Source organism: Asterias rubens, chromosome 2 (assembly GCF_902459465.1).
Source record: "Asterias rubens chromosome 2, eAstRub1.3, whole genome shotgun sequence".
Lineage (NCBI taxonomy): Eukaryota > Metazoa > Echinodermata > Asteroidea > Forcipulatida > Asteriidae > Asterias > Asterias rubens.
In genome coordinates, this window is record NC_047063.1 from 23,788,572 (window position 1) to 23,803,900 (window position 15,329).

General features: G+C 39.1%; 1 protein-coding gene across 1 annotated transcript; it reads right to left on the reverse strand.

Annotated features, from left to right (window-relative positions):
• Nucleotides 1-1,619: 1,619 nt before the first annotated feature.
• On the reverse strand, nucleotides 1,620-12,335 carry LOC117306500 (arylsulfatase B-like). The gene is made up of 8 exons (XM_033791058.1): nucleotides 12,206-12,335; nucleotides 10,499-10,804; nucleotides 9,861-10,047; nucleotides 8,341-8,510; nucleotides 6,829-7,036; nucleotides 5,539-5,788; nucleotides 5,031-5,194; nucleotides 1,620-2,810 (listed from the first exon to the last, which is right to left on the reverse strand). The coding sequence occupies exons 2-8, from the start codon at nucleotides 10,784-10,786 to the stop codon at nucleotides 2,545-2,547; spliced, it is 1,533 nt and encodes a 510-aa protein (XP_033646949.1). The 5' UTR covers nucleotides 10,787-10,804; nucleotides 12,206-12,335; the 3' UTR covers nucleotides 1,620-2,544.
• Nucleotides 12,336-15,329: the final 2,994 nt, after the last annotated feature.

Sequence of the window (15,329 nt, forward strand, 5' to 3'; positions counted from 1 at the left end):
GGCGTAAACGGGCCCCCAAAATAGGGTAGGTGGGTAGGGATTTTTCTTTTTTCTCTCTCTCCAAGCAACGACAAATGTTTTCTTGTTTGAGCCGGTCGATTTCTTCCCTTGAAACAAACAAATAAACATATCCAGTGTCGTCCGTATGTTTAGGGTAGGTCGGGTTACGCCAACATAACATTTTTGTATGCCTTAGGTGGTTGATTTATATTTAAAAAAACAGTGTAAACTGAAACAATATCAATATTCTGAATTAATGTTCAGATGAAGCTCAAATACACTGAATGGCTAGTACAAATAAAAATAACAAATCGGTCATCAGAGTAATACAATACGTATACGTTTCCCCAAAGTGTTTGCAAACATTGGGCTTTGGACTCGCGAGACCGATGGCTGCTGTTTTACTCATTTCTTTCATTTAAAGCCATTATACACTTTCGGTTAACAGTATTGTCCAAGTCCCACACTTCGTGTATCACAACTTATATTAGGATAAAATAACAAACCTTTGAAAATTTAGGCTCGATCGGTCATCGGAGTCGGGAGAAAATACCCACTCTACCGCGCGTTTCGCCGTGTCATGACATGTGTTTAAAATAAATCCGTAATTCTCGCTAACGAGAATTTATATTGTTTTAATGTTTTCTCAAAAAGTAAAGCATTTCATGGAACAATATTTCAAGAGAAGTCTTTCACCATTACCTTCTGTAAACCCTGTAAATTATTTGTAAATCTGTGAACTTTTTTGTTCTGTACCGAAAGTGTATAATGGCTTTAAAAAGCCTATCGCATCTCAAGAATTTTTTTTTTTCACCATTACTGTACCATGTTATTAGCAAAAACTGTGCAATTTTATGAAATTTCACTCTTGGCAAAAGTGGGTTCTCAATATTTTCTTAAGAAAATTAAACATTGGAATACTATGAACTCGTTTAGCTAACACTTTGTGCTTTTTCCTTAATTAAGTTCCCTTTCAAAATAGTTCTTCCTTAGCTTACACATTATGCCCTTTGTCCCTTTTTATTTCAATACTTCATTCCCAAAATAATTATTATATATTTAAGAAAAGATAACCATGATATGAAAATAGATGCTTACAGCTAAATCTGAATATTTACAAGTACAGACTTAATTATCATTTTAAAAACTAATATCTTAATAATAAGTGTACAGGTACTGTGTTCTTTAAAGTGCATTTCACCACACTTTGGAGCTATGGTACTACGTCCCATCTGAAAGACTTTTTGTTTTTGAACTGAATTTATTTGGTACTACATTCTGGAACTAATTTTTCTATATTTAAAGACACTGGACACTGTTTGTGATTGTCAAAAACCAGTCTTCTCACTTGGTGTATCTCAACATTATGAACAAAATAACAAACCTGTGAAAATTTGAACTCAATTGGTCATCGAAGTTGCAAGATAACAATGGAAGAAAAACACCCTTGTCACACGAAGTTGTGTGCTTTCAGATGCTTGATTTTGGGAACTCAAAATATAATTCTGAGGTCTCGTAATCAAATTCAAAATTTCAGTGGAAACTACTTCTTTCTCGGAAACTACGTTACTTCAGTTTCTCACAATGTTTATACTATCAACAGCTCTCCATTGCTTGTTACCAAGTAAGTTTTTATGCTAACAATTTATTTTGAGTAATTACCAATAGTGTCCAGTGCCTTTAAATAAAGAAATACGAGAATAGATGCTTAAAAACCTTACAAATCAGTATAAAAGAGAAACACCCTCACATGTAGGTATACAAAGAAAATATCTTTTAAAAACCTTACAACTTTAAGCAGAAAGACCCTCAAATCCTTTTTTAACAACTACAGGCAAGAAACGGAAAACCCATCTACAAAGAATTGTGTTTGTACAACCATGTTTATGCTTGTTTTGATGTTTGTTCTTGTCATGTTCATTTGGTTATGAGCTTATAGTGTTATATTCATAGCTGGTACAGTTGTTCATCGCCCGCTTGTGACTACACTTTTACTCTATTTTTTGCCTCTTGCATACTTTTTCAATAGCTATTTTCATTGATCAATGTAAAAGCAAAATTCCTGTTTAAAAGGAAAACTACAAAATTGATTTTTTTAACAAACCAGTTGCTGGCAGTGTGAGCACTTCATGTAACCCACCATATTATACATAAACTGTCAAACCTGTAGAAGTTGGAGATCCATCGGCCATCTGGGTCTTGAGAAAATAGTTTTAAAAAACTATTACAAATTTTGCATGACATCGGTTAAAAAACAAATTAATAAAATGCTCACTGAGTCATCAAAAAGTGACATCAATGCGACATTTCAGACAGAAATATTTCAAGGGATGTTTTCTACTATCATCATCATTAGACTGTGTAAGTTTTATGTAAATCTGTGATCTTGGACAAGTATTATTATAAGTTCTGAAATATTAACATATCGTTGTTAGAAACAAATGGACTAGTTTATACCCAATTACTCCCAGTTACAATTGGTATGGGATACAATATTGGTATTTTTAAACAACTTCTAAAGTTGTTATAAACAAATCAAATAATTTATTCCCAATTACTCCAAGTGTTATTATGATATTTGGGATCTGCTCGAGGATCACTCCCAGGATAAAACACCGGAAGAGATCCTTCATAGTAACATTGTAGTCTCTGCATCAGCCGCTCCACAATGTCTGGCCGTTGTGATGATAAATCTTGATGCTCGTTTGGGTCTGCAGTGATGTTGAATAACCAAACCATCTTACCAGGAGGGTCTGCTGGTATGTGGGCTTGGATTCCAGAGCCTGGAGGTGGAATCCAGCTGCCGTTTCCTGTGTGTATGAGTTGGTTGACAAAAACAAACGAAAACATTTCACAAAGTGCTGTTCTAAACTAAGATTAAAGAGGACTCTCCCTCAATAAAATATCTCCCCATTGAATGAAGGCACAAGATAACCGACCCAATTTTATTGAACCTTTTTGTGACAAATATTATTTATCTTTGAAAGTACAAGGAACCCCAATCTTAGCTCTAAGAACCCCAAAGATTAATATGATTGGAAGTGACCTCAGCAGAAGGAACCAATTTAAAGGATTTGGGTACTTGTTCAAAATGTCCACAGATTTACATTAAACTGACAGGGTTCGGATATAATTATAGTGGAAAGCTTCCCTTCAAATATTACTAATTAAGGTTGTGTAGTTATTGAGAAATGAGTAACACAAGTCACAAAATAGTTTTGGTCTCATGAGACCAAAATTATTTTAGCAGGTAAAATCCGCTTAACCAGTTATGATATTATACCAAAACCATAGCATAACTTGTTAATACGTTTTTACATCTAAAACTAAGATGAAAATTATTACTTTTACTCATTTCTCAAAAACTACACTACAGCACCTCAGTAAAAAGTAAAATTTCAAGGGAAGCTTTCTACTATCATAACTTCAAACCATGGAGAAATAAGTTTGATGTATATCTGTGGACACTGTGTTTTTTGTTAGGAAAAAGTACACATACCCTTAAAGCCATGACCACCCAGAGTTATTTGGAATAAATTGTAATTTTCAGACAAAGTTTTACAGGAGAATCTTGCCATGTTCCTTTTAGAACAAAGTTGAAGCTTGTCATGTCAAACGATTCTGAAGCATGAATAGTTGGTTTCTTGGCCTTTATTTTAGAAGGAATTACTTCTCTAGAGGATTGATGATTGGTACTGATATAGCCTTGCTCAAGGCAGTCGCATTATTCGCTCCGAAAAGATGCCGCTGTAAACCCACCCGTATACCCTGGGCGTGGTGCGTGCGATCACACCGCATGACCCACCCGTATACACACTGTCACATCGTACAACTACTGTGCACATAAGTCATCCGCACTAGTACCACTAACCACATGCGGAGGCCGTCAGGCCGACAGCCTTGTCGGGTCTGTATTTTCCGGGTTTAATGTGTTGTATTGAAAAATTTCCACATGTGGAAAAAAATGGGGGGGCTCTCGGATATGCTAGTATGCAGCCATGAATATGCATATCTTTCGTCAGACCTATCAGACAACACAGGATGTGAGGCAAATGAATTATTCATTTTGACGTCCAATTACGCACTTCCCTTATCACGACCTTTGGACCCTATCATGCGTCCGTGGTGGTGGTGTGTGATGTAAACATGTCTCGTCTTTCGCGGGCATTATGGTAATGAGCTGACCGTGGGAACTCTTCGCTTATTATCGTAATGAGGTCAGTGGCTTCAACACAGACCCTACAAGGCTGTCGGCCTCACGGCCGACGCATGCGGATAGTGTACGGGGGCATCGTGTCGTGCGATGTTACGCACAGTGAATACGGGTGGGTTTTTATACAGCGGCGGTCTTTTTTTCGGAGTGAATAATTTGACTGCCTTGAGCAAGGCTAGTACTGATATAGAATTCTCTGAAATAAATATATTGCAGTCATTGTAATACTCTGATCTCAATGCAGATGTTAAATTTGCATCCGGGCTAACAAATATATTGTGTGTTTTACCAATGCACTGGTGTGTGTTTATACTCTGTGCTCTTCCAAGTCCTGTGAAACACGGACTTGAGTATACAGTGATTAAAGGAACACATTGCCTTGGATCGGTCGAGTTGGTCTTTGAAAAGCGTACTGTAACCGTTTGTTATAAAATCGATATGGTTAGAAAGATGTTGTAAAAGTAGAATACAATGATCTACAAAAATATGCCTCGAAATTGCTTGGTTTTCGTTTTACCTCGTTGACAAACACGGTCGGCCATTAATGGGAGTCAAAACATTGACTCCCATAAATGGCCGACCGTGTTAGTTCGTGACGTAAAATGAAAACCGTGCAATTTTGAGTGATACTTGTGTGGATCATTATATTCTACTTTTAAAACATCTTTCTAACCATATGCATTTCATAACAAACGGTTACAAACGCTTTTCATAGACCAACTCGTCCGATCCAAGGCAACGTGTTCCTTTAACACACATTGGTGTACGGGTAAAACACAAGATCTCTGCACCAAGCATTCTCTTTGATCAAACCTACCTGGGTCTCCAGTAATGAGCTTCCAATCCCCTGAGCGTATTGCAGCCCGTATGGTCTCATTGAAAACTTTACTGCCCATCACCTTTGTAGCGTTCGCTGGTTTGACGATCGTCAGTGGATCAATGTTATGCAGCAGTTCATGGCGAGGTGATGGATAACCATTGCTGCAGGGAAGAGAAAAACAGTGTTTAAAGGAAACGTGGTAGAGTTGGTAAAACCTGAGTTTGAGATACATTGAAAATGCACTACAAATCATTGTCTATCCTTGGTGAAATGTATGTAGATGAACACTTTGTAGAGAAATCAAACGATATTTCAGAATCCAAAACCAACTATGAAAGTTGAGCCTTTGTTATTTCAAGAAAAAAACAGTCAATCAAAAAATAAATTGTTTATTTACTTTAAAGCATTACTTGTAGATAAAATATGTATAATTGGATAAAGTGGTCCTAAAACCAACTTTGCCATAGGCTCCCTAATCTTGATTCAACCCCATGGTGGAACTCACCTTATCGTGTCCCAAACGTTAAATCCGTCCAGTTTTGATCCATTCAGACTACCTCCAGCAAGTCCAGCCACGAGTGTCGGGTACCAGTCACTGACATGAATGAGCTCTTTAGTGATGGTACCCTGTACTTTAGCTGGTAACAGTGGACTGCTAACAAACCCGACGCCATGTACACCTCCCTCCCATAAGCTCCCCTTCCAACCACGGAGCGGCCAGTTGTTTCCGCCTGAATAAACTTGGCCACCATTATCTGTGTAGAGTAATTTTACACCAAATAATACATAACAATGAAACAAATATAATTGCACTTCCCTCATATTACTTTAAATGGTTTTGGAGAGACAAACAGTTACACACTGAAAAAGTGTTCAAAAAATTTGTTCTTTCTCTGTAATGAGCAATGAGCATTCATGGCAAGTAAATCTTCACATCTTACAAACCAAAGCATTACATGGGGTGTGTTTTCGATCTGACTCGGTCTTTGGCCAGTAATTAAACCAGCATCCATAAATACCTCGGACAGTTTCGCTATTCCTATTGGTGGAGAGCGCGTCGTGTGGGGGTGTTTAAACCGTTGATAATGACCAGTGTTTATAACCGGTTGTCAGCGCTAGTCTTGATTCAAGATGTTTCTTGTTACGGGTGATGCAGGCGCTGTCGGTGAGTTGGCCGCGTTGTGTGTCAAAAGGAAACCAGCGAATATGCACACGAACGGAACCGGAAAACACACACGTACGGACATCGTACATGTACATTCAACATTCAACATGTATACTGAACATACCATGGAGGTGGAAACATACAGAGCTCAAGCACTCGGAATCGGATAAGTTTTACAGAGTTTCTTACTTTATTGCGCCTTTTAACCAAAAAGGTATTTATGAATGGGAATCAAAGTGTGTTGAATCGGTTTTCAACTAGTAGTTTTAAGCCGCCGAGGCCTGGTTCTTGATAATTTACCTCAACTTAGTCTTGGTAAAATTATCAAGAACCAGGCCTCGTTGGGATTAAACTACTAGTTGAAAACCTCTTCACCACACATTGATTCCCTTAATTATTGGTTGTGACTGCAAAAACGCACCTATGATTTCTACCCTATTCCCTTTCCAACAAATTAAGAGCATAGTACCACTCAGAGAAACACACGGTTGAAAAGATGAGCAAAGTGTTTTTTTTCACAAGAACCTGTGGACTAAAGGGCCAGCAAAAACGATAGGTCCATTATGGCAAGCCACTGAAAAGGTTAGAGGCAAAAACCTTTTGAAACAGTCACTGTGAGAATGGACTTACCAGTGGAAAAGATAAGCACTGTGTTTTTCCACAACCCGAGCTGGTCCATGGTCCGAGTGATGTTGCCTACAGCTTCATCCAAGCAGGCTACCATCCCAGCATATTGCCTTCTGTTCTTGTCTTTGATGTGTGCGTATGGCTGTGTGTAATGCGGAGGGACCTCTAGAGGTTCATGAACGGCTTGGAAGGGCAGGTAGAGGAACAGGGGCTGTGGGTTCAAATCAGTAGATAAAACCTATTTTGGTTCAACGAGTAAGATTAGAAACTTTGCAAGGTGGGAAAACAAATACAACTTTCAATTAGTTGTGGTGGTTCTGAGAAGAACAGGTGGTTTAACAATTTATTGTTTCAATCAGTATGCTCCGATCTTCTTCTGGAGAATGCTCTGCTTTAAAGTCACCTGGAAGTGGTATTTTGTCAAAATAAAGCATTTGTCACTAAAATATGTGTTTCGATGAGTGGAATATGGATAAACAATTAACTAAGGTTTAACAAAATTAGTTTCCATGTTATTTACAAATTTGAAAATAAGCCCGACCCAAGAGGGCGCTGGTCGTGACGGCAGTTGAGGCGTGATGAATCGCATGCAGTGCCAACACATGCCCTCAAAGTTGAAACAATACCTGATTTTGTTCACGTTAGGCAAGTGCTCCTTTAGGTTTCGTTACGTCTTTCAGGTATCTTCTTCGACTTCCCCACTAGCTGAAAAAATTGTTGGGACGGCGTCAATGTCATGTTTTAGAATAGAACTTTTCTCTTCATGTCAAAATGTATAGCTTATTCCGGATTCTTGAAGCACGACGGCTTTAAGTGTTTGCTGCACAGCGCTGGAAAAGACTTGCAAACTGACCCCATCTTTAGTTGTTTTGCTGCATCCAGCAGCAAAACACCTGGTCGACAATGCCGGAAAATGCAAAAAAAAAACGTACAAACTCACGACTAGGACTTGAATGTACTTGCATGAACGTGTATTCGATGTTCGATCGAGGCAAAGTCTGCCTCGATTGATTTCACAAAAGGGGTAGGTGGAGTCACCCCCACACAATTTCTTTTTCAACAATTAAATCGTTAAAAACAATTACTCAATTACTTATTTATTTTTTGGTTCAGAAACATGTACTCTATTTCCAGGTGACTTTAAAGCACGAGTTGTTAAACTTTTTTTCTCAGAGCCACCACTCTCTGCGAGAGTTTTATGAACATGGCGTCTCTGCATACCTCACTACATGATTAAACCATTTATCGCCAGGGTTTCCAAATTTATTTCATGCTCATTCACTGGTGGCATTCTAGGGTAATGACCTCTTATAAAAAAAAGGAGATTTTGAGCAAACATTTTCTGGCGTGGGAAAGTTTGCGAGCATACATGTCTTCCGGTTCATGACAGAGAATACTACTTTGAATCCAAGTCATGTCAGTTTGGTATTATTCAGTTATGGAGTGAGGTGTCTGACATCATAGTTATCTGCAATCTGGGTCCATACAAACCAATTAATTTCAACGATAACTGACCTTATCCGAGCTTTGATTGCTATGTTGTTCAAGGATCCCTTGTGCCTTTTGGGTGAACAGTTGTGTGGAGTACAAACCACTGTAATTCCTTGCAGGCTCCTCTTGTTCTCGAAAGTCCAAGGCTTTCTCTCTCAGATGTGTGAAGTACTCTTCTGAACCAGTTAAGTAACCTACCAGGTTCCAGGTTCAGGATGCAAAAAAAATAAAAAAAGGGAAAGCAATTTGGAAGATTTTGACAAAAGAAAGGAAAAATGTGGTTACATGTGTATTTTGAATAAACTTGGTTCAAGAAGTTAATTGTTTAACCATGTTGCTTGCAACTCCTGCAAGTTGAGACATTTCTTAAAGGCAGTGGACACTATTGGTAGTTGTCAAAGACTAGCCTTCACAGTTGGTGTATCTCAACGTATGCATAAAATAACAACCCTGTAAAAATTTGAGCTCAATCGGTCATCGAAGTTGCGAGATTACTATGAAAGAAAAAAACACCCTTGTCACTTGAAATTGTGTGCGTTTATATGGTTGATTTCGAGACCTCAAGTTCTAAATCTGATGTCTCAAAATCAAATTCTTGGAAAATTACTTCTTTCTCGAAAACTATGGCACTTCAGAGGGAGCCGTTTCTCACAATGTTTTATACCATCAACCTCTCCCCATTACTCGTCACCAAGAAAGGTTTTATGCTAATATTGTGAGTAATTACCAATAGTGTCCACTGCCTTTAAAGGAATATATCTCAAAGCCCTCAACTTGTTGTGGGTCTTAGCCCCTGATTTTCAAAATATGAAGGTCTAGTTCATGTTATTCACTTGGTGCTATGGAAAGCCTTTCGGGAAACAGTGGATTTGACCTTAGTGTTCTTTTTCACTGAAAGTGTATGGTTTTAAAATCTGTTGACTCATGCACACTCATTTCCTAAAATGCCCATGACTAAGATTGTCAGGTGTCTTGGTATAGGACCAAAGGTCTTTGTCTTTTGTCTTCTAATGTGTTGCCCTTGTCCAAATAATTTTTGTTGTGTCAGTCAAGTCTTTTTCATAAATTTGCTATCCTCCTCTAGTTGATATTTATCTTTGTCTAAGACTGTACAGGAATGTCTTAAACTTTAGCAGTGGCTAGCCAGTGGGGTCAGTCAATGTCTTTTAACTGGTCTAGTCTGCCTGCTATTAAACAAGATCACATTGCACTTTTCAACACTGATCTAGCAAGCTGGACCGCATGAAGAAAATTCTGACTGGTCTCAGGTGTTTTAACTGGAATTTTGACCAAGGTTGGCACCATGGTCTCAAATGGCATTGATGAAGTTTAATGCATTTTGGAGTCGGCAGCTGATTTCACCAAACGCTAAGATAAATCCTATCTCGAGTTAGGACGAGTAACCCGTCCTAACTAAGCATGGGTTACATGCGTCCTAATGTCTAAGGATACGGAACTTAACTCGTCCTAAGTCCTAAGATTAATCCTTAGTTAGGAAGAGTTTGGTGAAATTGACGGCTGGGCATTTCCAGTACCCTTTTTACCGAAATAGGTATCAAATCCCCGGCGTGTCGGCCAGCAAGCCTTCTTGTAGAACCCAAGATGCCACTTCCCAATCATGTGGGTCGCGTACCCAGCCTCCTTCATCTTCTGAGCTAAGGTGATGTCATCGAGGGGTAGACAGCTTGGCATCTCTGGCCGAATTATCAAATGCTGTAATCCAGTGTGAATCTACAACCACAATGAAGCGCATTTTATTGGAAAAACTAAAATGGGCAAAGAAAACAACTTTTAAGTTTTAATCGAGTACCTGGAATCTGCCACTCATAAGAAAATGGGTACCTGCGAGGGTAAAGATTGTTGAGTGTGTCCATTTGCTTTCAGGTGCTGCATACTCCCAAGGAGTTGAAATAATTAATTTTAAGTAACTGTTCTCCTCCCTATAAGAGTGTACAGTACTTCTCCCTCTCAGTTTTTCTGTGTATGATTTTGGCCATTTTAAAAAGTAATGTCATGTTTTACTCAAAATGTTTAACTATGTAACTGTTCATGTATGATTCTGCTGCCGGCAGCGAATTGAATAGAATTAATTAATAAACCATTGAATGAATGAAATGAATAAATGAAATGGTTTCAGTAGGTCCTAAATAAACAGGGAGTGTAGCAAATTGATATGAGGTACCTGGTATCTGCCACTCATAAGTTGACTCCTTGTTGGAGTACAGATGGGTTGTACGTAGTAATTCTCCAGTTTGACACCCCTCGCTGCCAACCTGTCCATATTAGGCGTCTTGATCTCAGAGCCATGGTAACCAATGTCATGGAAACCATAATCATCCGCCAAAATGAAGACGATGTTTGGTTGTTGTTGCTGGCATTGGACCAGATGGAATACGCACCCCACAAGGAGAAGTCCAAATGTTCCGAGGAAAGTTGCCACATACGCTGTCCTTGGTTGAGTCATGGCCATTCCAGTCAGTACTCAAATCTAAACAACAATACAGGTCAGAAAAAGTAGTAATAGAATTATAAACTTAGCGACATTTGCATTTGATAAGTGTTTAGAAGTGCCAAGTGCATTTGATAAGTGCCAAGGTCTAGAACAATTCGTTACGGAGACCGTGCTTTCGCCAAAGCTGCTCCTGCCCTTTAGAATAAGCTCCCAGTCTCACTTCGCCAAACAACATCTCTCAATTACTTTTTAAGAGGGAACTGAAAACACACTTGAACACTTAGACTTTCATTGGGTTTCATTATGTTTTGTTTATTCTTCATTTTCTATTGTATAATGTTTTCATTTTGTGTAGGCGCCTTGATCGGTTTTCTGGAAAAGTGCGCATTATAAATCCATATTATTATTATTATTTACATCTAGCCTCGGTAGAAATATGTAAATTTTTAATAAGCGAATTGACTGCAGCTGCAGTTACAGGGCATGTCAATACTACCCGTACCAGCTGTGTACACGGTTACACAACGTTGTCCCTTTTTTCCAACCACGCCCCCAAATTAACATTGGTTTGTGCATGGAAGTAGGATTAGCGTGTAGATCATAAGCCTTAATGACTCTAGTCTATGATTGATAAGACCGAGGGTTGTCAACATCAGAATGACCCTGAAATTCACCGACTCCTTTCGAAACTGAAAGAATGGAGTCCGCGATTAGGGCTTGGTTGTCATGGAATGTATTGTTGGAACATCAGAAAATGAGAAAGTATTCACCATTTACACATTTAAACTTGCCCAAACTCCATGACCAATATTCAATCATACTTAGTATAAAGTGAGATTCTGATTAGCCCAGGTGGTGGGACTCCTATTAATATTGCGAACAAAATGTAAACAGAGCTTCATATTTTAACTTATTGAGAAAGCTTAACGGAACACGTTGCCTTGAATTGGTCGAGTTGGTCTTTGAGTTTGAAAAGCAGTTGTAACCGTTTGTTATAAAATGCATAGGGGGCCTATGGTTGGAAAGATGTTTTAAAAGTAGAATACACTGATCCACACAAATTTGCCTCGAAATTGCGTGGTTTTCATTTTACTTTGCGAACTGACACGGTCGGCCATTTTATGGGAGTCAAAAGGGATAACTTTCCGTATGGCGCCACCACTTTTTCACTAATTTTTACAAAAAGGGATATCTCATTGAGGTAAATAAGATACTATATTATTTCATATCGAATGAAAAAGTGGTGGCGCCATACGGAAACTTTTCCAGAAAACCGTGCAATTTCGAGGCGTGTTTGTGTGGATCATTGTATTCTACTTTTAAAACATCTTTCCAACCATATAATATATATGCAATTTTATAACAAACGGTTACAAACGCTTTTCAAAGACCAACTCGACCAATCCAAGGCAACGTGTTTCTTTAACTTTCACTCACATATTATTCCTGACGTCCTACCACTCCAGGGCTAGGGCCTGATGTACAATAATATTATTATTGTTTGAACATGGTGGTAGAAATTGTTTTTTTAATAAAACAACCCTGCGGCCGACGATCACACACGAGTTCTTACCTTTGTTCTTACTTGTTTTGATTGTCTAAACCACCAAGGGAGGGCGCCCCTCCCGGAGTTAATGGTTTTGGGGTCAAACAAAAATAAAACCCAGTTTATGTTTTGACGTACAGTAAGTCTCTGGTGATTCTCATTATTTTTGACCACTGGTTATTTGCTCCACATGATCTGCTAAAACAATACATTTATTCCAGGGTGATGGTAAATGGATAAATAAAGACAACACGTGAGTAAAAATCGTGACTCTTCTATTGTGACTCAAAACTGTGCGTGGTTTTACCTCTGACTTTGTTTCAACGCATACGCGAAACATAAACTTTTTAAAGTTTGGCCCGACTGTAGACAGGTGATCGCTGATGCAAAAACGTGGTTTTGTTTACAAACAATACAATGTCAGTATCGCATACACGCTTCATTGCCTACAAAGTGGCCCGCAATTTACTTTGTGCCGTAATACTAGAATTTTGTACAAGGTTGCAAAAAGGTTACTCTTTCCTCGTACAGTCTGCATGCAGTACACTAATCCCCATTGTAAGTAATCTGCCGGGATATGCCGCGTGTTTTCATGCGTGACCTCTATGTGAATATTAATTAGTCAAAAGGGCTTCTGGAATTCGGTCATTTTCAGCCTTTTTTGAAAATTCTCAACCAAAATAATGTACCAGTAAATTGAAACGAAGAGCATATCTGTCGTTATGTATAAAAACAATCGGTGAAACTCAAATTTTAAAAAGAGAAATTTGTACGTAAAAAATGGCTTCAAAAACAGAGAAAACAAGTCACAAAAACACGGAAAATTTTCATGTTATGAATGTCGGCAACAGTCCCCAATTAGTATGTATGGATAGATTATTTCATATTCTACCTTGAAATGTTAAACGCGAGACTGGATCGTTCCCAGTCCAGTCAGGATACAGCGATTTCCACCGTTAAAGACAGTGGACACTATTGGTAATTGTCAAAGACTAGCCTTCACAGTTGTTTATCTCAACATAAGCATAAAATAACAAGCCTGTGAAAATTTGAGCTCAATCGGTCATCGAACTTGCGAGATAATAATGAAAGAAAAAAACACCCTTGTCACACGAAGTTGTGTGCGGTTGATTTCGAGACCTCAAGTTCTAAATCTGAGGTCTTTCTCTAAAACTACGGCACTTCAGAGGGAGCGGTTTCTCACACTGTTTTGTACCATCAACCTCTCCCCATTACTCGTCACCAAGTAAGGTTTTATGCCAATAATTATTTTGAGTAATTACCAATAGTGTCCACTGCCTTTAAAGCACACACTATGAAAAGCCCAGAATTCCTGCGATTGCGAATGCGATACGAATGTTGACGTCACAAATTCGCAACGAATAATTCGCAGCAGTTCAACTAGGGAAAATATGCTAGCGAATGGGCTTACGAATGGAATTATTTGGAAATCGCTCAAACTTCGCAATATTCGCCGTGTTTCGCAAGCGTTGGTAACAATTTCGGAACGTTCACTAGTCATTCTTCAACTCTTTTCGAAGATCACTCAATCAAAATTTGGCGAATATTCTTGCGATTATGAATAAATTCATCCGAATAAAAATTAATGTTTACATTCGCGGTGAATTCGCCAAACAACTGAGATTGGACGGTGAATATTGTCATCTTGGTCACCCTTCGGTCGTCCCTCGACCTCTCCTTAACAATATTATGACGAATGCTTACCAACACCTTGACAATGCTAGCCAATGCCTAATAGTCAACGAACGTTGCGCACGTCGCGACTGAGCTTACCAACAAGTTCAAACAAAAATGAAGCGATTGCTAGCGAATGTTACGAATGCTTGCGAATGCTTATACGGATGGGCTTACAAACGTTAATAATGCATTTAGGAATGTAACGAATGTCATGTCTTGCCATTTTCTGACTAATTTCCGAACAATGGATTACGCGGCCGCGATTGCTATAAATACCGGGGCGAATCTCGCTCTGGCCACTTGTTCGTTTGACAAACAGCAACACCACATTAATTTGTAAGAAAGGGGACCCGCGAAGGTTACAAACGCCTTACAGGTGCCTAATTTACGAACGTTGCCAACTTACGCATGCTTTACAGACGTTAACAATGGCTTACCAATGCTATCCTAACGAATGTCGAGGCGAATGACCGTCTTCGCAACATTCGCTGAAATAAACAAACCGGTTTGTAAATTGACCGATCATCGTAAGGAGATGGGGCGTAGGAGATGGGGCGTAACGGGTAACCGCTCCGAACTTGTAACGAACGCTTACGAAGACACGGCGAATGTTGCGAAGTATGAGCGATTGTCAAATATTTTTATTCGTAAGCACATTCACTCTAATATTATTCGCAACAATGTGAAACAGCATTGGGAAGCACTTTTTAATTTCAGCGAATGTTGCGAAGACAGTCATTCGCCGTAGATTTTCGTAAGCATTGGTAGCCATTAGTAACGTTGGTAAAGCGTGCGTAAGCGTTGGCAACTTTCGTAAGCTATTGTAAAGCCCGGTTCATACTTCCTGCGAATGCGAATGCGAAGCTAATCTTGACGTCACAAATTCGCAACGAACAATTCGCAGCAGTTGCCCTCTGCTCTTCTCCCTTGCGAATTATCGCTGCGAAAGGAGGGTGTGACGTCAAATTCACGTCAAATTCGCTTCGAATTCGCATTCGCAGGAAGTATGAACCGGGCTTAAGGCATTGACAATTATTGGCTAGCATTGTTAAGCATTCGTAAAATATTGGTACGGCAGGTCGATGGGTGACCGAGGGCGAACGTGAACATATTCACTATCAATTCGCAAATTTTGGGCGAAATCACCGCGAATTTCAGATATCCATATTCGCAACAATATTTGCCCAAGTGTGAGCGTAGCATAACGGGGCTTAACTGTGATGATTTTAAGACAATCTGAAACAGTCGGCGCTAAAAAATATTAACAGTCGCAAGAGTAGAACAATTCAAACTTGTACGACGTGATCCCGATGATCG